At 36.3% G+C, this 26,013-nt stretch overlaps 1 protein-coding gene across 2 annotated transcripts in view; it reads left to right on the top strand.

Moving 5' to 3' along the window:
* The window catches only part of LOC110028889 (1,4-alpha-glucan-branching enzyme 1, chloroplastic/amyloplastic-like), an 88,936-nt gene that overhangs the window by 40,475 nt on the left and 22,448 nt on the right, over positions 1-26,013 (top strand). For both annotated transcript variants that reach the window (XM_020730932.1, XM_020730934.1), the window contains exons 11-15: positions 1,290-1,409; positions 11,554-11,683; positions 12,050-12,160; positions 13,164-13,292; positions 19,987-20,090. In XM_020730932.1, coding sequence (XP_020586591.1) covers positions 1,290-1,409; positions 11,554-11,683; positions 12,050-12,160; positions 13,164-13,292; positions 19,987-20,090 — 594 coding nt within the window. The remainder of the gene's footprint in view (positions 1-1,289; positions 1,410-11,553; positions 11,684-12,049; positions 12,161-13,163; positions 13,293-19,986; positions 20,091-26,013) is intronic.

The raw sequence follows: 26,013 nt of genomic DNA, 5'->3' as shown, positions 1-26,013 counted from the left end.
TTATATAATCAGAGATTTCTTTTTGCATATCTTTCGTTGTAAGCTCTTAGATATCCCATTAAGTTTTTCTCCTCATTGGCATGCTGTTGTTTCCTCACTTAAGGTTTTGGCCTAGAAGGGTGGCCGGTTTTGGTGTGGCCGAAGTTTAGAGGAGTTTGAGGGTTAGAAATGAAGAATAGGGTTAGGATTAGGGACTGGTATTTGTTGTCTCGAGGAATAGGGTTTTGTGAATTTTAGGTTTATGAGTGGAGAATAGCATGTCCATATAAAAATTTGGGTTTGAATGACTTTGATATCAAACACCATTCTAGTATTCCTATATGATATTTGAAGATCAGATCTAGCAAGGAGATGTAGAATGCCACAATGAAGAGAATATGCAAAGTTGGTAGAGGTTGGAAGGGAAACAAAGTAGTTCGGTTGCTTACCAAGAGGAAGACATCAAGTAACATCACAAACTACAATACTAGCGAGGCATGGAAGCCAAAAGAGAACCACCACCTATTCTCAAATAAGCTATTGGCACATCACCTGCATGGGGAAAATTATTCAATACTACGTAGGATAGAAGCCCAGAGAAACAAACTCTAAGTTGCATAAGCAAAGCCAAAAGTCCCTAAATAAAGTAAATAGGAACTACTAAAGGGTTCTCTCAGCCCATGATGTTGGGATTGTTGAACCGGTCGGCCAATTTGACCAATACTCCCGTTTATGGGAGTTCTTGCTCCCATATGCCCAAAACAAACACTTCCGTCTTGTTCATCTCTAATTCCAATCAATTTCGGAAGCCCAGTAGTTTCTTGGGCTTTATATTGTAATCCTTGAGCCAAAAAGTTTGTCTGTGCTCTCTTTAGGGTTCTTCATTGCGCATCCCCACACAATAACATCGCGATATTGAAGGTTTTTGTAAAAGAAACTAAAAGCAATTCGTTGCCAAAGAAGCTACTTTTTTATTGTTCTTTGGAATACTATTAAGCAGAGCTTAGGTGCAGGATATAAAGACCAGCAAATTTACAATTCTCTGTGTAAAGCTAAGATTTAATCCACTGGGCACCAATTTGGAGATGGATTAAAATCATATGTATTTGATTTCCGTTGAAGTCTCTGAGTTTTTACTATCTCGAATGATTAAAATTTCTTGTCGCCTAGTTTTACAAGATTTGTTTACTTGGGAATCTTTGCTGAATGATTTTTTGTTTGTTTGGAAATCAATGGGTTCCTAACAAGCATTTATTTAATTTTTTCATGCTTTTTTTGCTTAATTAAAATATTTGTTGCTTGTGTTGTAGGTATCATGTAACCAATTTTTTTGCGCCTAGTAGTCGCTTTGGAACTCCTGATGATCTCAAATCGCTTATAGATAGAGCTCATGAGCTTGGTCTTCTTGTTCTCATGGATATTGTGCACAGGTGCGTAATATTTCACACATTCAGTACAATCATTGTGCAGTGCTGATTATAATTGGTACTATGTTTTGTTTCTCTCTTTAATTATTATTTGCAAGAAGGTCATCTATGCATTATAGCTAATACACCCTTTTAGTAAGAGATTTCCATTTGTAGTTTGTGTGATAACTGAGAACTGCCACCCCTATTTCTAGGTTTCTGGTAAGAGAAAAATAATTCTATTTAGCATTCAGGGTTTTTTGCCTAATATGTTGCTTGTTGATAGATAACTCATTGAATAAACAAATTATATTGGCTGTTGGCCATATTGATTAGGCCAAACTGGTGAACCTATAGAAGTCATCCTACTGCGCAGAATGTGACGAGTTGCCAAATAGATAGATTGAAGCTGAGTAGGTCCGGAATATCTCGGTTGAGTTTTCTGGCTCCCAACTTCTAGCTTGAGTTCAAACTTGGGAATTCGGCTATAGACATAAAAAAAATGCTTTAGAGGAATTTCAGTTGGATACTGCTTTGTGTGCTCTTGATGACATTGAGATATTTTGTCTGATTGCTGTGAGAAATATAGTGGCTGGATTTTGAAGATTATTGGAACTAAATTTTTGTCTCTTAGTTCAGAAAGATGGAGTCACTGCAAGCTATCTTCTTGATGGTGTCGCTGCAGGTTATATTTATGTTTACATGTTAACATATATGGTATCTAATGCCGGAGCTAACCAAAAACCTAAAAATAGTATCTAATGCCGGAACAACAATGGAAAATATAATTTTTATTACCGAAAAGCAAATAGGGTTATGACCAACACACGCCAAAATAAGAAACAACAGAGACACGACACAAACGCCCAACTAGGGCTTGGTTTAAAGGAGGTGGGAAGGCTACAGTAAGGGGGCTGTGGTTGGGGAAAAAAGGGGGTTGGGATGGCTTAGAAGCGAAGGACAAGAAGTTGGAATGCTTGGTGGTAAGGGGCAGCAGGCAGGGAAGGCTGGCGGCAATGGAACAACAAGTTGGAAGGCTTTGGTGGCAAAGAACAGCAGGTTGGAAGGCTTTGGCGGCAAGGACAACAGGTAGGGAAGGCTATGGAAAGTAGGGAGCGATAAATAAACACCACCTCTAGACGAGTTACAACCAGAGCAGCTTGTTTTCTCCGGATAAAGTCCTAGAAGGGAAAACTAAACCCGGCTGCTGTCCTGACAGAAATATAAAAGCAAAACCGCCCTAAAACACAACAAATAACATATATTTTGACCTAGGGCAAAGAGGAGTGGGCCCCGCTCCAAATAGAAGGGAAATCATGCTTGGGAGGACAAGTCGATCCCTCATTGGCTTTTGGATCAAACGGTTCCTGTCGTGACTGTTGCATCTACAAATTTTTCATGTTTTGGGCAAGACACCCTAAACCCTAAACAAAGTAGCTTCCGTGTGGCGGGCAAAGAGAGAGCAAATGAAAGAGGAGAATTTGGGTGGGGCTATTCTCATCAATAAATATTATATGACTTGGTTTTCTAAAACAAAGAGCAAGGCCACATAATACCGCAATAATGAATTATTTATTTGATTAATCCTTTTTTTTAGGAAATTGCCATCCAGTATGCTCGATTAGAAAGAAATTTATTTCCTTTACCTAGAATATTTGTTATTCCTTTATTAGATATTTCTAATTTTTTCTTTTTTTCTTAATTTTGGTGGAATTTCTAATTTAAATGGATTTTGATTTCCAATTTTGTGAATTGATATGTCAACCACTCTATTGTATATATAAATATACATGCATGCATGCATAGATTGTAATTCATCAGTGTGAGAAGTAAAAATCTAACTCGTGAAAAATTTTATAAAAATCAAGGGATTTAAGTACATGTCCTAGAAAAAGTGAATACCTGCCAAGGAATTTAAGAACCAGTCAAGAAAAGTAAAATATTTATTTGGGAAAATTTATGCTTGTGATTGCCCGTTTTGCATGTACATTAAAGGCCTGTAGCGTCTTTTTAGACCATGTGTTGAAATACATTTTTTTTTCGCAGGCTACAGTATCTCATGACACTGATCAACGAGTCTTTTACGACAATTGGGAATGTCGACAATCTCCCCTATGCTTCCTAACTGTATTGACGCGGGAAAGTTGCCAAAATTTCTAGTGATTTATACTTGCAAATAACTTACATATTTTTAGATCATTTGAACTTATTAAATAATTTAAAATATGAATAATTAGGGCTTAAAAAAATTAAATTTTTACTAATCACGAGTTGTCATATTTGGTTTGGTAGCCTCAATGAGTTGAGCATGATCAACACGAGGAAGATTATAGGTGAGAGAAGACCCCTAGGGACTAATACAACTTCTACAGTAGCTCCCACGACTTCTGTTGCACGAGCAACTGCAACAACTCTTCTTTTTGGAGTCATTCTAATCAATGAAAATATACTCATAATCAAAATCAACGAAGCAACTAACAACAAGAACATATCCCTACCCAACCCAAATAAGTCAAAGGATATTGAATGCAAAGACAAGAGATGATGAATTCAAACATAGGGATATTTAATATAAACGACTAGGAATGTTGATTACAAAACAAGGGCTCTGATACCACTCTACCACACAACGGGTTTGAAAGGCGACACATCCCGACAACGCATGTCATGATGAAAGGATGTTAATATGTTTTGTATTATAAAAAAGTGGATAGAAACAATAATGAAAATAAATAAGAAAAGCTAATTTTATTTCATTTTATAATAAGAGTCATGCAACTGAAGAAACAAAGGTATAATTGAATGAAATTGAAATAACAATAGAGAATTAACTGCCCAAACCCAGAAAGGAAAATATAAAAACTAATATGAAGTTGAAAATATCAAAAATAAATCTAAAGTTTGAATATTGTTTTGGTAGATGATTCTCTAAGTGGCCGAGAAAACTCTATTGTATAAAAATTTAATGCATGAGCTTGACAAATCAAACTATATAAATAACTATTATTTTTTTAAAGTATGAATGAAAAAGGAAATGTGGCATGTTTTGTGAACAATAAAAATGTACAATTTATTTTATGCATAACAAAATTTGCAACAAGAACATCAAATGTTTATGATCATAATGTTCAGTGGATTAAACTTATGCTCTTCCAAGTAAATATTTATATTCAGCAATATCAAGTGTGTTTATACACATATAACTTATCCATATTTTAACCCTTCCTGATAACATACATACATATATATACATATATATATATATATATACATACATATACATACATATACATATATATATACATACATATACATACATACATATACATACATACATATACATATACATATATATACATACATACATGCATACATATACATGCATACATGCATATACATACATGCATACACATATATATATATACATACATACATATATATATATATATATGAAATTGGGAAATATAGAGCACTAATTTTGTGAAAATTAGGTTTGGCCAGGGATAACAAAATAGTTTAATGTCGATATAATAATATTGATACTATAACTAGTAGGAAAGAACCACAAAAATGCAAAAACAAACTTTTATTAATATTAATTTGGGGGTTACAACCCGACACAAACGAAAAGGGAAAACACAATAGCAAACCAATCTTCGACTAAAGTCGAAAGAGAAGATCCGAGGTTGGAGTGGTGCCAGCTACGGGTTGAATGTATGGGAAATGGTGCTGGTTATGAGGTTGGTTAAGAAGGGTTATGAGGTGATTTGGGAGGCCGGTAAGGAGAGCTGGGACAAAAGGGGAGTGGTTGGACAGCCAGATCTAGTGCAGGAAAGTTGCAGCTGCTATCAGATGAAGGTTGGGGAGTGGAACAACAAGGTTATGTTGCTGGTGGAAGGATGGCTTGGTGTTGGAATGGGGAAAAGGGGAGGTCAATGGCTGGGAAGAGGGCATGATAAGGAGAAGGGAAGATATATCATCAACTCAGAGTAGGTTACAACCGAAACACGACCACCTCTTCGGATGCAACCCTACAAACGGGAAAAAGACTCCACTCCGGAAATCTGAAAGCAAACATAGCTAAGACCAACTCAAACTCTCACTAACAAGCATATAAATAGACTCAAAATAAGAAAGATCTTAAAAAGGAAGAGGAGAATAGTTGGCGACACTGTGGCCCTTCCTAGGTTATTGCTCGATCAAGTGGGATGCATGGAAGAAAGGAAATCCTACTCAAATTCTGTTGCAGCCCGAACTGATCACCTCAGTGGTGCTTGAACCGACTCTCCTATGCCAGTCTGTTCAGCCGCTTGGCTTGTTTTCCGCCTCTGTGCGGGAAATGGTCGCACCCGCGTTAACCTCCCCAGGTTAGGGGAGCTTCTTCTTCAGTCATCGAAACTTCCGGTTCCTTGTCTCTAATATTGGCGACACCTTTGTCCCACTAGTGGTTGCACTGAAGACTAGAGCATCGAAGAAGTTGGCACCACTTGCACGCTCAGGTCCCCATTGATCCTCTCTTGTGAGACTGCGGCCCTATGCCTGTACTGTTGGATCCTCCCCAAGTAACCCACAACCATGTCAGTCTTATGTGTCATGAGAGTAGCCTGCATTTTCTCATCCCTTAGTGGAGCTGGTGGTACGGTGTCGATTGTGAGGCCCTGACATCCTCTGGCGTAATTGTCTGTGTTTGGTGTTGATGTTTCAGTCTTCTTATCCTGTTGTGTTACTAGTATTGGCCTCACTGACACTGCTCTACTGGTAAGGACTTCTGTTATTTTGAACTCTGACAATGGAAGTAGAATGATGTGCTTTCTCTTTTTGATAAATGAATAAGTGTTTCTGAATCCATCGTGTTGAGTCCTTCAGTCAAACTATCATGGTTGTCTCAATAAAAGGTGGTAGACATACATAGGGACCACATCGAAGGGAGTCCCAATTTCTTCAGCCATATCAGTGAGTACGGCCAGGAGTGCCTCTGATTTGTGAGTTTCAATTTCTCTATCATCTGAGTTGATGCCACATTCTTGCTGCTCTCGCCGCCGATGATAAGATTTCATACATCTTTGTTCAGTATGCAGGGAGTGTAGAAAATATTGTGGCGAAATCACTACCGATCCCTCATATTAATATCAGTATGTAGGACCCATTGAACTACTAGTGCCTCTCCTTCATCTGGGGGAAGATGAAGTATCTCACTCTGGTCCTCTGCTGCTCCCTTCTCGCTAACCTCCTCCCCATCACTCTGATCTGTAATTGTGACTACTTTGCTCATGGGACAACTGAAGACAATTTGACTGTAGCTGTGACATCTGTAATACTTACTGGCTGACATAGCGTTGGAGGAGCTACCCTTCTCATGCTTCTTCTCACGTTGATCTAGAATGCCAATCCCTTGCCTGATCTTGACGGTGTTTCCTAGGTTACTTTTGTCGGTCGTTGTAACTGTAGGAGGTTGCCTGTCTGACGGTTGCTGCCTGAAGGATGGTTGTTGTCTGCTCTGTTCCTGCCGCCTCTCCACCTTCAGGGCTAGTGTCTGAACATCTCTAAGTGACGAATAAGGTTGCAGTTGCTTTACATCATTGATAGCTGGCTTTAAGCCCTTCAGATAAAGGGCTATGTTGTACTCCTCTGGCTCAGTCAGATCACACCTCATCTGCAATTGATCAAACTGCTTTGTGAACTCCTGTAATGACAAATCCCTCTGCTGCAGGTGGCGAGTCTCAAAAACCTATCTTGGTGATGATGGAGTGGGAAGTATTTCTTTTGCAACGCTTTTGTCATCTTTTCCCACCTGGTAATCTTATCGCTGACTTCCCTTTTCCTCTGTCGATGTAAGTTCTCCAACCACAAGGAGACATTTTTTTTCAATTTGATAACAACTAATTTGACCCTCCTATCCTCTGGCACATCATTATACTCGAAGATCCGTTCAACAAATTGCAACCGATCAATGAAGTGTTCAAGATCATACCTCCCTCAAATTCTGGTGGATCAACTTTGCTGTCGAAGTCTCCGTTTCCTCCAAATAATATCTTCTCTCTATTAGTCTCCCTCTGAGGGGGATTCAAATATCCCTCTCTAGGCCTCATCTGATATTGGATTCTGAAGGGCAATGTCCTATCTTCTTGATTGCTAAAATTTTCTCTTTGGATGATATTAGATCCCCATCTCTTTCTTATCTTCGACTCTTCTGATCTAGGTCGAAGGGAAGTTTTTCCTGTGTTAATTCTTCAATCTCTGCAAAACTTTGCTGAAGGTGGTAGAGCTCCCACCTTATTCTTTTTGGGTGGGCTCGGGCATATATATTCTGGGTGGTTTGGCTAGGTTTTAGTAATAAGAAAAAATTTTTTGGGGGAGATAGAGTTTGGGGAAATTAGAAGAGGTGGGTGAGGGTAGGAATGAAAAATTTTGGTTAAGGGGTAAGACGCACATCATAAAATCTTAAAACAGGACTAGAGTTAGGCTAGTTTTGATACCAAATGATACATGAACTAGTAGGAAAGAACAGTGAGAGCAAAAAAACAAACCTTTATTAATATTGAAATGAGGATTACAACTCGACACAAATGAAAAGGGAAAATACAATAACAAAACAATCTCTGACTAGGGTAGAAAGTGAAGATCTGAGTTCAGAGTGGCACCGACTAGAGGGTGAGTGTATATGAAACAATGCTAGTTGCAATGCCGGTTAGGAAGGGTTCAGAGGTAATTTGGGAGGTCTGTAGAGGAGTTGGGACAGAGGAGTGGCTGGACTGTCAGATCTATTGCAGAAAAGTGGCTGTTGCTGTTAGATGATTGTTGGGGAGTGGAACAACAACGTTATGCTGCTGTTGGAAGGATTTTTGGGTGTTGGAATGGGGAAAAGGGTAGGTCTGTGGCTGGGAAGAGGGGAGAAGAAGGAGAAGGGAAGATAAATCATTACCTCGAAGTAGGATACAACAAAAGCACCACCACCTCCTCGAATACAATCATAAAAAAGGAAAAAGACTCCACAATGGAAATGTGAAAGCAAGCACAGCCAAGACAAACTCTAACTCTCACTAACAAGCATATAAATAGACTAAAACAAGAAAGAACAGAAAAAAGGAGAAGGGTTGGCGGCATTGCCGTCCTTCCTAAATTGATGCTAGATTGAACAGGAAACCAGGAAGAAAGGAAATCCCACTCGTGTTCTGCTGCAACCCGAATCAGGACACCAGGAAGAAAGGAAATCCCACTCGAGTCCTGCTGCAACCCGAATCGGTCGCCTCAGTGGTGCTTGGATCGGCTCTCTTATGCAGCTGGTTCTGCCGCTGACTTGTTTCCTGCCTCTGTGCGAGAAACGCCCGCTTCAAATATCATATATCATATATATTTCGTGCGCCACAATCAAAACACATGAGTAGAACTATAATATGTCAATCAGTAATTATTCACAATTATGAATTTGCAACAATGTGATTTAACACATCAAGATTATGAAAGAAATAATAAATGTTGGAAATTTGAGACATAAGAAATTAATGGAGAATTTATATAATAATAAATAAGACTAATTAATTATGCAACTCATTATGAACAATAAAGAAAATATATTGCAATTATATTTACATAATTTAAAATATATGACTAACAAACCTACTGATACCAGGGTTAACCCAAACAATGACACAGACGCGACTAATTTTATTGTAGAACTTTAAAATGAGTACAGTAGTGACTCAACACAAACATTAACACATAAACAACAAGAAAAGAGCACATAAATAGTAAAAGAAATAATGAATGCAGAAATAGACTCAGCATAAGGTAGAAAAAACCATGGAATGCGGTGAATCTTGCGCGACAACCCCGTATGGTAGTTAGAAATCTGCTAGAGTGGAGCTAAAAAGACCTGGCGATTGCCAGTCGAGCGTCGATGGAGGCAGACTTGGGGGGCTGACTGAAGAGAGTGTAGAAGCTGCGCAACGAAGGTTGGATGGAGTATTGGAGGGGCTGTGGTCTTTCGGAGTGACTGAGAGGTACAACTTTGTTGGAACATGGCATAGAAGGGTCGGCGCGATAGCTTGGAAGAGCAGTGGAGACGTGGCAGTTGAGGAAGCTTGGAGAGGTTGTGTGGTCCGTCTGTATGGATGGAGGGAATCTGAAGCGGGAGAGGGGCCGAACGACCAACTGGAGGACTGAGACTTGTTGGACGGAGTTGGGAGGGTGGCAGCGATAGAGGATGACGCCGAGAGAAGGGAACGAAGCGGAGATACATACTACCTTGGTGGGATACAACCATAACACCACGCCACCGAAGGATACAACCCTCGAAAAGAGAGAAACACCGTTAACAATACCTGAAATCAGAATACCAACAGCTGCTTAGGACCTAAGCAAAACATGTATAAAAAGAGAGAAGGCTAGCAGCTAGCCATGTAAGATCTGAGAAAGGAAGGGAGAAAATGGCAAGAAATTGAAGAGGGCGATGCAACATCTAGGAGGTGGTGGAAGAATAGGGCACGGGAGGAGTCAATCACGGAAGATCAGTCAGGGGGAATCACAAGCTTTTAATACAATTGGGCCGGTCCCGGTTCAATAGGAGGGCTGGACCGGCTCCCTTGTCATGCCCGGCCGATGGTAGTGAGTAGCCCCGCATCACCTACATTGAGTTAGGAATCTAATTCAAATAGCAAAGATAATGTCATTAATTAAGAATGGTATGTTTATCCCATAATAAAAAACAATTACTTACCTCGGGGCAAGCTCTAAACTCCAAATTTATCAGCTCAATCGACATTGGCTAGCAAATCCTATACAAATCAAAATTCATAAAATTTAACAGCTATGCAATTAAAGGTATCAAGGTTAATTATTTATTACGTAGATGTAGGTAATTAATCTTATGAGTTTACTAAGCAAAGTGGAAGTAATAAAAATAAAATTGGATACAACACCATGGAAAAAAGAAAAGTAGAAAGTAATGAGGGAAATTCACCCTCGGTCTTGGCTACGATGGTAAGTTATTCGACTACTATGGATGGGGCTGCGAAGTTGCGAAAAGTAGTTGAGGGAAGCGGCGACTGAAAGGCTTTAGGAAGAATATAGGAGGCGAGATTGGAAAGGTCCGTTGACTGTAGGAAAGATGATTGTTGGCTGAAAGGAAGAGTTTTGCAATGCCATAGCCTTCAACTCCCTTTTATAATTGCAACGAAGCGGTCGTAGCGAGGGAGAAATGGAAAAGTCGCACGATATATATATATATATATATATATAATATTGCATTTCAAACTATCATATAAAAAAAAATTGCAATTTGCTTGGAGAGGTGTCGTGGTCTGAGATATTATGTTAAATGCAATGTTATATATATGTTGTGCATTTCACACTGAGATATGTTTGTACATCATATAGCATGTTGAATGCAATTTGCACATTAACTATTTTTCTGCAAATAAAGCTGATTAATTTATACAACTCCTTTAAGTCAATCACTGAGTTTTTCCTTTTCTTACTCAAGCAAATCACTGGAATATGTTTTTCCTTTTTTACTCAAGAAAAATATAAATTACCAAACGCTAACTAAATTTAAAAGAAAACTAAACAAAAACAAATAACAAAAACAATATCATAACAGTGACAGCTAAAATAAAAAGATACCAAAAATGTTCTTGTGCTTTCTAAAATTTCAAATGTGAAATATTTTTTGTGAAAATAATGTGATATTTTTTTCCGCAGTTCCTCTAAAGCTTATAGCGTTTCATAGAACTCGACTCAATTACGTATGTGTCAACGTAAAAAAACAATAGCAGGTCAAGTGAATACAGGAGAAATCAGGCATTCCAATGCACTGTATTTCACTTTCTTATAGGATGATTTACATAAATACCACTCAATTTTTATGTATTTACATATCTAGAACCTAAACTTCAATTTTTACATACATGCCGCCTTCACTATGCATGAAAAGGTTTATTCACTTTTTAAAAGCTGAAATGATGGCATTTTGATGTAATATGAAAGATTTGGGTGGTATTAATATAAGAAGTAAAGTTTAGATGCTAGATATGTATATACTTAAGAATTGTGTGGAATTTAATTAAATGCCCCTTTCTTATGGCTAATGCATTGAATTTTCGGACTAGCAAAGTATTGATCTCTAGTTTGAATTAAATTCTATTTACTCATTGAACTTTCATTGGTTTAGTCATGCCTCAAATAACACGTTGGACGGGTTAAACCACTTTGACGGGACCGACACTCACTATTTTCACCCCGGCTCACGTGGTTATCATTGGATGTGGGATTCTCGTCTTTTCAACTACGGAAATTGGGAGGTATTGTATATCATCATAAACTACATTTAAACTGCTGTGCGAGTCAGCAATTTATTCAGACTTTTTCCCCGTTCTTTTGGGAAGATTTACTTACCTATCACTCAATTCTTATGTATTTATATATTTAATGCCCAAATTTCAATTTTTACATATACATGTCACCCTTTTCTATGCATGAAAGAAGTGTTTCACTTTTTAAAAATCAAAATAGTGGTAATTTTTATGTGATATGAAAGATTTGGGTGGTGTAAATGTAAAAATAAAACTTTCAGTGTTAGACATGTAAATACACAAGAATTGGGTGGTGGAATGTAAATGTCACTTTTCTCTTCCATGAACTTTCAGTGCCACTCTACTTTCTTCTAGGTGCTAAGGTTTCTACTCTCAAATGCAAGGTGGTGGTTGGAGGAGTACAAATTTGATGGCTTCAGATTTGATGGTGTGACATCAATGATGTATACTCATCGTGGTTTGCAGGTTAACAGACTATCTTAACGATAGGAGCATTGCTATTTCTTTGGAATTTTGTTTTTTCCTTTCTGAGTTTCTATTGTATGATCCTTCTAATTGGTTTTCTGGATGAAATATAAGCTTTGCTTCTTTTCTGTAAGCACTAGCAGGGTAAAAAACTATAAAACGGGAAAGTGTCAGAATGGTTCCCTGATTTTCTTTTTAATAGGGGCTAACATAGTTCTCCCTGGAGCTGTTTTAACTTACTTTTAAAAGTTAACAGACTATCTTAACGATAGGAGCATTGCTATTTCTTTGGAATTTTGTTTTTTCCTTTCTGAGTTTCTATTGTATGATCCTTCTAATTGGTTTTCTGGATGAAATATAAGCTTTGCTTCTTTTCTGTAAGCACTAGCAGGGTAAAAAACTATAAAACGGGAAAGTGTCAGAATGGTTCCCTGATTTTCTTTTTAATAGGGGCTAACATAGTTCTCCCTGGAGACTGTTTTGACTTATTTTTAAAAAATCTTGTGTTACTTTGACATTTGTATGGACCCTTGGACTTAAATGATCTCATGTAAATAGTCAATGGACTATTTTGAGACTTTACTCTTACATGAAATAAGGGCAGTTTATTTAATAGCATATGCATTTTTTTTGCCAGTTGTTTGACAACTTGCTAGTATCTGCCACAAGCATATCATTGATGTTTCAGTGTTTGATTCTTGGGGCATTTACATACATAGCACACAATCTTATGTTTTATGTATCTCACACCTAAACTTTCATGTTTACACGCATAGCACTGAACTGAAATACACATCAAAATACACATCAAAATAGAACTATTGTCACTTTTAGGAAGTGAAATATTTTCTTTCATGCATATGTTTAAAGCACCAAAATGTTATGTATGCATATATGTAAGTTTAGGCGTGAGATATATAAATAGATAAGAATTGCGTGCTGGTTATGTAAATTTACCTTGGTTTTTTGGGCTTAATCTCTATTTTTCCATACTTTATTTCAGGTGAGTTTTACTGGAAACTACGATGAGTATTTTGGTTTGGCAACAGATACCGATGCGGTAGTTTATTTGATGCTAGTTAATGATCTTATTCATAGACTATACCCGGAGGCTGTCACCATTGGCGAAGATGTGAGTATAGTTTATTTTCATTTCTCTGCTTTCTTTGATATCTGATATGTGGTAGTATTCTAAGATGCTTTGGCTTTCAGTCCTTTTTTTTTTAATTCTTAGTTTCAACATTGTTGTTCCGTGTTGTTGAGCACGGAACACATGAATTCCCATTTTTTCTCGTGTTGTTTGTGACGTCTACCTCCTTGTTGATGGATGTGAATGTATCTAAATATTTTAATACTTCAACGGCATGGACTAAGTAAATTTGAACTAATCCCAATCCATAGCAATTTGCTCAAATTAACATGAATTTATTCGAGTCAGTATAAAGCTGCACAGACAATAAGCTTGCTTCAATAGTGAACTCACCAAATTCAAGGTGAATTTGATAGTCTAAATAAGTTTGTCAAAGTTAAAGCTTGCTTATTTTAGATTAGGCATAGTTGCTCTAACTTGGCTACTACTCCCCAAGCTAGTGACTTCATCCAAGAATATCATATATTTACTCTTAAGTAAGTTGATTATGAGTCCAAGTATAGTTCTAGTACAATCAAGCTACATGCCTCATATTGATGTTGTGTGTCCTACCGACATGGATTGGATAAAATATAAGGTTAATTTAGCATACTTCAACAACAACATTATAATAACTGGATAAAATATAAATAAATGAATAAATAAATAATATAATATCAAATGGTGGAAATGGTTCGATGAATTTTCACGAAAGCCAAGTTCGTCTCTAAGAGTCGAAGAACCAAATTGATCTCTTCGTTTGTAACAGACCGAGAGGGAGATAGAGAGACAGAGAGGAAGGAGATGAGTGGAAGCGAGGGCTTATAGGCTTCTTATGGGTTCCTATCTGTAGAGGAGACGATGTTGCGGCTTTCAAGTAGAAGTCGAACGAGGGAGGTTCGTGCATTATTTCCCTATCATGCAAAGCCTGCTAGGCTCGATCGGCCTTGAGCTGTGTAAAAGGGAGATCTGCTCTTCGTTAACATTGAAGTCGAGCTCCGAGCCTAGCAGGGAAGTGAGGAAGAGGTGCATGCGTGATATGTGTGGTGTGCCTTGTGTACAGGAAAAAGAGGCCGGCAATCTGAGCCCTAGCGAGCATGTAAGGAAGTCAACGACTTGCTGTTGGGCACGAAGGTCCCCTTTTAGTTTTTCGGGTTCGTCGGAGGTGTGACTTTGTTATGCATGAAGAAGAAGTGTCGAGCAGAGAAACAAAAAGAGGAGGATCCAGCGCGTGTTTATGCGTGGGTGAGAAGGGGTGCCAAACATGGCTTTCTAAGACAAGGGATTTAAATAATAGTAATTTATGAATTTAATATATTGTTAATTATTGATTATTAATAGTAAGATTTAATTAAATCAAGATTCAAGCAATCAAACTCCATATTTGGATCACATAGAGGGTGATGACAACGAAGAAAAGTTAAGGTGAGTTAAGATTTTAACATATTACTTATCAATTTAATATATATGTCTAACTATTAATATTTTAATAGTATTTTTTAATTAAATCAGAATTTTGATAATATAATCAAGAGAGGTAATTGGGGAAGGAACAAACAAATAAAATTAATTGTGGTAAGTTTTATTTATGTCTTTTATTTTAGAAGATATATTAATATTTAAAATAGCGTGAAATTGTAAAATACTTTAGAATTTTGTTTAAGAGAAATCATGAAGTGATAAAATATTATGTTGTCTTTTTAGACACTAAATATAGAGCATCAAGGTTTATTTGGCTATAAGAATTATTAAAAAGAGTTTCATGGTACTTATACTTTTAAATTATAGTAATATTGTTTTCTTGTATTTTTGATTCACTCTATGACTTGCTTAGATATATTTTATTGGCACTTCAATTTCATTTTAATCATATCGAGTGTATGTCACTAATATTTGCATGTTATTTAAATGCATAGTTTAGGTTATTTAATTATATGATAAGAACGTGATTTATTATTTTGATTTCTTGCATGTGCATGTTTGGCAATGATGGAACACCCCTTTATGATACTAGCCGAAGAACGCTACAGTACCTGTGCACGTAAATAAAAAATAACATTGATATTTAAGTACCTTAAATGACACAATTTTTAGAGGGCTCTCATGCGACAGATGTATACAGATTAAAAATTTATTGATATGTAAACGATATAGTAAGATATAGTGACAATTTACAATCATTTTGAACGTTCATGTTATATAGTACAAAACGTCAAATGCTCTTATATTTTAACACAATTTAATTGACATGCTTATTGTCTTTCTTTCATTGAATTACTATAGTTTTAAAGTATGGGTATTCACTAGTTTTGTTAAATTTACTATTGTTTTATCTAACCATTTAGGTTTAATTAATTTATTAAATGATGAGTGATAAACGAAAAAATATTTATAGATGATGGGGGAAACCAGAAATGAGATATAATTTAGTTGGATTGTGGTTCTTCCATTTGTCAAATATTAGTTATATAAAATGATTATAAAAAAGTTTTAATTTCCACCATGTGACTAAAATTGTGTGATTATAGTAAAATTGAAATTTAAATTAACACTAATTAAATAATTATTTTAATTAAGGGAAATGGATGTACCCCAGATTTAGGAAGAGGGGAATGAGGTAGAAAATGAAGTATCGCTTGTTGTTAATGTCAATAATAATATCTTGACCTAGATGGTTGCAACGATGACTCATCTGATTCAAGGGTTCAAATCACAGCACAATGGAAGTAATATTATTATTGTGGATAAATATTTGATGATATTTTAATATCTGTGCCAACCTTTATTCAAGGCAACTAAGGATCTGATTGAAGCGGAGAGTAGGCTAATGAGGATAGAGAAGATATTAGATAGCATGTCATGCCTTGACGAAAGAACAATACATTTAGCTACATTTGTGCTGGATGGAAAAGCCGAAATGTGGTGGCGTGGGCATCATCAAGACAGGTTAGTGGACATACCCAACATGATAATAAATTGGGAGGAGTTCATGAAGCTTTTTAGGGAGTGGTTTGTACCCAACAACTAGATGGTTGCGATGATGACTCATCTGCTTCAAGAGTTTAGATCGCAGCATAATGAAAACAATATTAATATTGTGGATAAATATTTGAAGAAATTTCAAGATCTGCGCCTACCTTTATTCAAGGGAACTAAAGATCTGATTGAAGTGGAGAGTAGGCTAATGAGGATAGAGAAGATATTAGATAGCATGTCGTGCCTTGACGAAAGAACATTACATTTAGCTACATTTGTGCTAGATGGAAAAGCAGAAATGTGGTGGCGTGGGCAGCATCAAGACAGGTTAGAGGACATACCCAACATGATGATAAGTTGACAGGAGTTCATGGAGTTCTTTAGGGAGTGATTTGTTCCCCTATCCGCTCGAAGACGGACAAATTCATCGTTGGTGTAATTAGAGGAGAAGTCAGTTATGCAATATAGAGTAGAGTTTAGCTACGGCATAAGTAAAGTGTTATAGATTTTTTTTGAGATTAAAGGATTCAATCAGACAGTCGTTGGTGTCTTTGGACATTGATGACGATTTATTGTTAATGGAGGAGGCTAAACGAGTTGAGATTGATTCCTTGTTTATTCAGAAGCGTAAGGAGACAAACAAGAGGAAGAGTGTCGATGAAGGAGAGCCCAAGTGAAAATGTGAAGAAGCCCAAGTTCATTTCTGATAGTTTCAGTGGTGGCGGTTCTCGTAGTACCGTAGTCACTTATGTCAAATATGGAAAACGACATAAGGGTGAATGTTTTAGGGGCTCTCATACATGCTACTGGTGTTGTCAGTTTGGTCACAGCCAAATATTGTCCTTTACTTGGCCAAAAAACATTTGAAGAACAAAAATCAGTTGAAACTTCTTCACAGAAGACTGCAGGTGAGTAGAGAAGGATAGAGTCATAAACTTCAGCTCCTACTAAAGTTCAATCAAAGTAGCAAGTTCGATCTTGAGTTTATTCTCTTGCTTGTAGATAGCATGAAGACCCACTGTTGATGTTGATTTTATCAAGCATTGATGAGTTTATTGTTTTATCGTATGTTATTTGAGTGTCATTCTAATGTGTCTTTATCAAGGGATGTGTGTTATTGTGATGTTTCCTTGCTTCAGGCGTGATAATACTTTATTTTTAATTGATCAGAGAAGTTTAGTTATGTTATTTTTATATTAAACATTTATTTTATTGTATGCACTTTACATTTTAAAGAATGAGATATAAACTTCTAATGAAAATTTATTGATGATTCATGTGTTTTTTACAATGATTATAACTTGGTTGCAAATATTGATGATGAAATTTTTATAAGAAAAGATTATAATAACTGGATAAAAACAAATAGTAGATATTGCAAATATTGATGATGAAATTTTAATAAGAAAAGATTATAATAACTGGATAAAAACAAATAAATAATTAATTAATTGAAATGGTGACAAATGTTCGGTGAATTGTCATGACAGGCATGTTCATCTATAAGAGTGGAAGGACTGAATCGATCTCTTCGTTCGTCACAAATCGCGAGAGAGAGAGAGAGAGAAAGAGAGAGGAGTGGAGTCTAGGGCTTACATGCTTCCTACGGGTTCCGATCTGTAGAGGCAACATTACGACTTGGAAGTAGAAGTCGAACGAAGAAGGTTTGTACAGTTTTTCCTCATCGTGCAAAGCCTATCAGGCTTAATCGGTCTCGAATGGTGGAAAAGGGAGATTAGCTCTTCGTTAACATTGAAGTTGAGCCCAAGCGAAGCAAGGAAGTGAGGAAGAGGTGTGTGTGTGTTATGTGTGGCGCGCCTTGTGTACAGAAAGAAGAGGTCGACAATCTGACCCCTAGCGAGGAGGCGAGGAAGTCAACGACATCGTTTTCAGGCAAGAAGGTCCCTTTGAGTTTTTCAATTTCGTTGAATTGGTGACTTTGTTATGCACGAAGTATAAGTATCGAGCAGAGAAAAGGGGAGAGGAGGATCCGGTGCGTGCTTACGCGCGAGCGAGAAGGGAAGGTCAAACATGGCTTTTTAAGATGAGGGATTTAAATAATAGTAATTTATGAATTTAATATATTTTTTATTTTTATTTATTAATAGTAAGGCTTAATAAAATTCGAATTCAAACAATTGAAACTTCAGATTTTGATCGAGAAGAGGTGTTGACCACGAAGAAAAGTTAAGGTGAATTAAGGTTTAGCATATTACTTATAAATTTAATATATGTCTAACTATTAATATGTTAATAGTACTTTTAATTAAATCAGAATTTTGATAATATAATCAAGCGAGGTGATCGATGAAGGAGCAAACAAATAAAATTAATTAAGGCAAGCTCTACTTATATGTTGTTTAATTTAGAGGATATATTAATACCTAAAATAACGCGTAATTGAAAATTACTTGAGACTTTTGAGTAAGAGAAATCATGAAGTGATAAAATATTTTGTTTGCATTTTTAGACACTAAATAGAGGACATCAAGGATTAAGTGGCTTCAATAATCATTCAAACCGGTCAGTTGAATACTTGTACTTTTAAATTATAGCAATATTGATTTCTCCTATGTTTTATTCGCTCTATGACGTGCTTAGATAGATTTTACTGGCTCTTCAATTTCATTTTGATCATATCAAGTATATGTCACTGATATTTGTATGTTATTTGAATGCATAGTTCAGGCTATTGGATAGTATGATAAGAATGAAATTTATTATTTTGATTTCTTGCATATGCATGATTAGTAATGCGAAGATATTTGTGTTCGTTAATGGAAAATGATATTAATATTGAAGTATCTTAAATGATATAATTTTTAGAAGATGCTCCTGTAAGGGGTGTATAAAGACTAAAATGCTATTAAAATATCAATGATATAGTAAAATATAGTGATCCTTTACAATCAACTTGAATGATTATGTTAGTACAAACCGTCAAATACTCTTATATTCTTACACAATTTAACTAGCTAGAGGTTAGTTGAAATTATCAAAATCTACTCCAAACTTGAGAGTGGCGGCACCTAGCACCCCTATGCACATACCACTCACATGCACCACTTCCTAGCACTCACACGTGCTTAGAGTGCACAACCCTCACGCACACTGCTCGCAAATGTGCCAATGTGCACTATGGATGTTTGATGTTACTTGTGCTAGATAGACCCAGTGCCATGTTTGCGCGGTTCCAAGGCGCCAGACCCAATTGCACTCTCGGGTTTGAGCAAATTTTGATATTTTCCACCCACCATTAGCAAAAATTTTGATAGATTAAACCAGAGTTATAAATTATCAAATGCTGTGTTTTTCCAGTACAAACATGTTTGTGTAGCAAAGCTGAGAATACTAATTTGTGAGGAAATTGCCATCGAAGCTGGGCTTGAGTGGTATACGCTTGTCATGAAAAGAGAGCAGATGGAGTACCTATAAGAGTTGAGGGAAAAGCCCGAAGAAAATTAGATGGTAAATTAAAATTTACTTGGTTATAAGTCGTTAAAAATTAGTTACATTAAGATTTTTGTGAATGCTTCTTTTAACTTGAAATGGTGTCGATATCTTACAAAGCAAAATCTGGATGCATAGGATCAGTGTGAGAGTAGATTTTTTTTTCTCTTTATTCCTGACTAAAGAAGCCTATTATTTTCTTTATATCATAAGTTATAAAGCTTAATGGATGAATATTTATATTTGATGACCTAACCACCTATTTTTGCAGGTCAGTGGAATGCCAACATTCTGCATCCCTATTGAAGATGGTGGCATTGGTTTTGATTACCGCCTTCATATGGCGATTCCTGATAAATGGATCGAAATTCTTAAGTGAGTTAATTTTTTCAGTATTTTAAAACTGTATTCCATGGCTGTTATCTGGATGTTTCTTATTTAACTCATGATTAACTGTAATGTTGAAATAAGAGTTGTGGTTTTATTTTTTGGTTGTTTATGCATCTTATGATGGTCATTGTCTAAATGTTTCTTATTTATATATTTAGCTGTGATGACTATTAGAAAATTTATTTTTATGGACAATGATTTTCAGTCTTATTGCATTGGCAAAATGTCTACATGATGTATTTTTTTGCAAAAAAAATCACATTAATATTTTCTCACTTTTTTGTGTTTGCATGATGTAGATGATAGTAGAATTCTTTAATTAATTTTTTGTTATGATTGAATAAAAAAACATTTTGTACACTTGAAATATACTTTTGCATAAGGGCAGACTTTTGTATGAATCCTACACAGACCCATCTGGCCAAATGTTGTATGATTCGTACTTTTGTATGAATCCAACACAGACCCATCTGGCCAAATGTTGTATGATTCGTCAATTACATTCTTCGCAGACTGATCAGTTGAGCTCAATGGAACTCGCTTGCCTAGTTTGATGTATACTCGCTATTCTGTTACAAGAAAGACTCGATCACCAAGCTCGTGGAGAACTCACCAAACACACTTGTTGAACAGATTGAACCCTAGCATATTCCCCAAGCCCTTAAGTTACTTTATAACTTTCACCAAAATGAATCAACAACTTGCTCTCAATCAACTGATTGTTTACTAGTTTAAGCTCCCTCAAGTTATATGCCTATTCTATTTCACGTTGAGTAACTGATGGTCTCGCTTTATGCTTTTTGCTCATGTATCTCATTATGAGCGATTGATTTATTACCTCTATTTGGTCATCTATTTGTGGGAGATTCTAAGCTGAACTGAATTGAAGCTTTGTTTCAAGCTTACTCCGTAGGGTCCTCCAAGAATGGCTTACAATTTTAACATCTTTATTTGACATGATGGTCCTAGCTTACCATGAAGGCGGACTATCTCTTTCAAATATAAGTGTGCAATGTGTGACACATCCGTCGACTTATAGAAAGAAACAAAATGTGTAATCTTGGAGAAGTCTGCCACTACCATAATAAAATCCTTGCTCTTTTGTGTTCAAGGTAAGCACACTGAAAAATTCATTCTCATATCCAACCAGGGTGCTTATGGAACAGGAAGGTGAGTGTATAGGCCTATATTTTGCTCATTGAGTCATAGCGAAATGATATAACATGCACTGTCTGACATGTCACTATATCTCGTACCAATTTGGGCCAATAGTTCTCTTTTATTAAAAAAAAGTCTTGTCTCTTTCAAAATGCCAGATCCTCCCCCCATTGTGACACTTTTATAAAATGGTATCCCTAAGTGAACTTCAAGGAATGCACAGACTGTTCTGAAAAAGTAGATATCTATCAGATCTGTGATATTGCTCATACGTTCTCTTATGACAACAAGTCCAAATATTCTAAAAATCTTCTTTGGTGAAATACAAATCCTTGAAAACTTTAAAACCAACTATTTCAGACTTCATTGTATTGATTAATAAATGATGACGGCTTAGTGCATGTGTTATTTTATCTTGACTCCCTATCTTATGCTTGAGCACAAAATGAAACGAGGATATAAATTTCACCCACGAGGCATCTCAACCCTTTAGCTTACACTAACTGTTCAAGAATCTCAAAGTCTCGTGGTCAGTCTAGAGAGTAAATTCTTTCACAAGCAGATAATGGTTTCGGTGACTGAGGGCTTTCATAATTACATAAAATTTTGTCTTAGATAGAATACTTTTTCATGGACTTTCAATTTCTTACTAAAGAAGACAATATGGTGTCCTGTTGTTTCATTAGAGTATGAAAACTTAGAATTTGTCGAGTTTTGATACCAAATGAAATTATTTTAGGTTTTGTAGTAGGTGTTTAGGAAATGGATCTAGTAGGGTGATGTTGTGGAATAGCAAAAGAATGGGGATATGAGGTTGATGATGTTTGAAAGGGAATAGAAGATGTTTGTCAGCCATCCAGGCTAAAAACAACGGAGAGAACAATGAAACAATGACTCTTACAAGACATAGTTATTGAGGGAGATCCATCTCATGTTCCTAAACAAACTACAGACATGCTACTTTCAAAAGGAAGATGGTAGAATACTTCTTGGGACATAAATAAGAGAATACAATATTTAAATCCACAAAAATAAAACAAAGTTCTTCAAAAACGGGGAATAACTTATAAATAATCTCAAGCTAACATTACTTTAATTCTAATTCATAAATAAAAAATAGGCCCCACAAGTACTGATTAGCAATAGGAGGGAATTTTCGTTTTTGGTTCGAAATGGGACAAAATCTCATCCAATGCCGCGATTTCTCTTAAACATTTGTGTGTTCGCTTTAGTTCTGGTTTAATTGCCAAAATGATGATTTGGGATCCAATATTCTCAATGATGAGGTAAGCATGAATCTATGCTAAGAATCATAAGAGATGCACAAAAAATTGTAGAGGAAGCGAATAGAGAAGTAGCAGTAAGGTAGATTTCAATGAATATGGGGAACAAAAATTCGTGAATGCCAAGTAACTTATGGAGATGAAAGGGAAACTTAAAAGGATGATACAAGAAAATCTCGAAATCATTACCTAAGGATCCTTGTGATTTTACAATTAGGAGAGATTTTGGTGCAGATCCGTTTCCTTCCATCAAGGAAGGAACCTACTGCCCCAACTTGGAAGAAGAAGATTCACCCCCTCACCTTGCCAGCTTGAGAGACAACTAGAGAAGAAGACAAAGTCCTCGAATACCTTCTTTAGAGTGATCATAGATGCCAAGCCCCCTTTTAAATTCAAAATTCCTCACTTGGACTCGTACAATAGGTGAATTGATATTCTTGATCTTGTCACTTTGAATCTATTATTTCATTGTTAGATATCAATGACAAGTTGAAGTGTGTTGTTTTTCATAACCTTCAAAGAATTTACCATCATATGGTTTTCCTACCATTCGCGTGGGACGATCATATCATTGAACTCGCTCAAAGGAATATTCATTACTCAATTTTTCAATACCTGATTCGCCTAAAAATGTACTATTTTTTATGTTATATTTTATAATGATATTACACTTTAAAGGTATATTTTCTTGTGTTTTTGGTTGTAGGTACATCAAATTGAAGAATTTGGAGTGATTAGAGCAAAATGAACAAAAATGGACCAAAACGGAGCAAACCGGAGCAAATCGGGTCAAATCGGGGCACACTACGGGTCGAGCCGGGGCACACCGGAGTCATGGGGACCAAAACCGGACACTTAAGTGTTTGTTTCTGGCACTTAACCACCCAAAACGGTGCTTAGGCGCCACCCAGACAGAGAGGAGGGTGCTTAAGCGCCCAAAATCGGCGCTTATCGTCAAAATCGTCAAAAACGGTTTTCAACATAATATATATCGGATTTGGACGATTTTTGAAGCGGTGTTTCGTGTGTCTCTTGAGGAATTCGTTGCAAATGATAAAAGTGACTTTCTCGAAGGATTTGGGGTGGTTATAAGGAGTTTTGAAGAGGCACTTAAGACACCATTTGGAAGATTCAATGAATATGGACATTTTTAAAGACACACGTAAGAATCTCTTGGGCAATTATAAATAAGGCTTGGAAATGCTTTTAAAAGGAATTCTTGGACTCTTGAATCAATTGGAAGAGGAGAAGAAGGCTTGGAGAAGAAGAAGAAGGCTTGGGCGTGAGCCCCAAGTGGGGTGACAAGGTGAGAGAGAAAGAGCAAGAGTGAGAGATTTCTTCTTTTTTTTTCACTTTGTTCTTGGAGAAGATTGTAAGGAGATTGTTTTTGCTATACAAAGAGAGTTTGATTTCCATAAAAGATAAGTATTTTCATTATATTTTGATTTGAATTTAGTACTTTGTTTGTATGGTTTCAAAGTCTTGTTCAATGAAAAGTTTTTGATGTTTCTCCATGTGTAGTGAGTAGTTTTCTTCACTCTTCCCTCTTGTAATGAATTAATATGAATGTGTAGGATATATAATTGAGTAGAGTGAGAATATATTGTGATGATTTTCCTTTGTTTTTCATTTACATGTAAACTTGATCAACTTGCATGTTAAAATCTGTTGTGAGAACATGTAAGATCCGTGATGGTATTGTCTCAATCAACTGTGGTAGAATCACATGAGATTGTATGGATGAGAATTTAGTCCATATAGTTGAGTGCAAATAAATAAGGAAATAATCTTTAATAGGTGTAGAATTAGACGACTTTAGAGTGATAGACTAAAGCCCCCTAATTTGGTCCATTGTTTTAGGTTTTAATATGAGATGTTAGCCTCCAGGTGGAGGGATAAGAGGGAACTCTAGAGTGAGAGCTAGTATCTTTTCTGCCTAGCCCGTCTTCAGAACTATTCAAACTTTAGATTAACCAATGTTCTTTATAGCATCTCTAATAAGAGTAAAGAATATAATTGCTCATATTTGTCACAATCTCTCTCACTACTTGTTTTACATTTATTGACCTTTATAAGAGAAGCATAAAACTGAGTGTTGCCGAGATGAGAATGATTAAGTGGATGAGTGGCTTTACACTTAGAGACAAAATGTGAAATGAATTAGAGAGTCTTAGATGGTTTGGTCACACTAAACATTAATCATCTGATGATCTAATTAGGAAAGTGGATGTTTTAGATTCGATATATGTTAAAAAAGGCAGAGGTAGATCTAGAAAGACTTGAGCATATTGTATTAAAAATGATTTAATTTACTAGAATTAAATGAAAATATGACACAAAATAGGACACAATAGAGAAAAAAAGATTAATGTAGCCGACCCCTCTTTGTGGGATAAAGGCTTGTTGTTGTTGTGTTGTAAAAACCTTCTTCTTTAATTTAATGGCAGCTAGATTTACCTTCCGTCAGGTGGAATATCTTTGTACTCAAATATCCATTCTACTATATATAGCCACTCAATGAACTTGTCTGAATCCAAGAAACTGTCAAAATATAGCTGGGCAATTTTTCAGTCTAAACTCCTGACATTTCTGGCATTCTATTCAAATTGTTGTGAACTTGCTATTTATTACTGGAAAAGTCCAACTGGAAGGGATTCATTTTCTTTTTTTGATCCGACGAGTGGCTGTTGTGGCTATAGGTGACTTCTCCAGGTTGTCTCCTCTCAAAAATGACAGGTTTTTGTTGTAGTCAGGATTTTAGTTGATGTAGGATTGCAAATCAAAAGTTGGTTGGGCACTTTGATTTTTGTGGTAGGTGTCGGGGTGAATTTTTTGGTAGAGGTAGAATGGCTAGCTTTTGAAAAGTTGTATTTAGGGTTAGGAATTGTTGTAGAAATTCTTAGGGTTATAGAGGGGGAAATTTTTTTTTGTGGGCCAAAAGTTGTATGGCTTTTTCGTTTGGAGAGCAAAGAAAGACAAATTCTTAAAATTGCAGGGTTTGTAGGACTAATACCAGATGACACAATTTTATGGTTGCTAGGTGTTCAGGATGCAGATTTGGTAGGGAGGTGGAGTAAGTGATACCGAAGAAAATATAAATCACAATAGATATGTTAAGTTATATTTTTGAATTGTGTAATGGTTACAACCCAGACACTTACAAAGAAGAAATCAAAGACAACAAACATAAACAGACACCCTAGGACGACGGTGTGAGGTGAAGGGGGTTGGAGGGACTGACAGCAGCAGACGGGAGAGGGAATTGTGGTGCAGTTGAAGTGGGTTAGGTTGGTTGCAGGTAGCAAGAGATGCAAGGGAATGGTTGAGTAGAGGCTATGATTAGGTAACAACACGATAGGGGAGTCGGATGTTGCAGCTAGTTTTTGACATGAAGGAGAGGAAGTCTGTAGGAGGAAAATAAACGGGACAGGAGCATAAGTGACGACAAGGAATAAGTGGTTGCGGGA

This window comes from Phalaenopsis equestris, unplaced genomic scaffold (genome assembly GCF_001263595.1).
Source record: "Phalaenopsis equestris unplaced genomic scaffold, ASM126359v1 Scaffold000536, whole genome shotgun sequence".
In the NCBI taxonomy this organism is placed as follows: domain Eukaryota; kingdom Viridiplantae; phylum Streptophyta; class Magnoliopsida; order Asparagales; family Orchidaceae; genus Phalaenopsis; species Phalaenopsis equestris.
The sequence above is the reverse complement of the archived record's forward strand: the minus strand, read 5'-3'. Positions and strand labels throughout refer to the sequence as shown.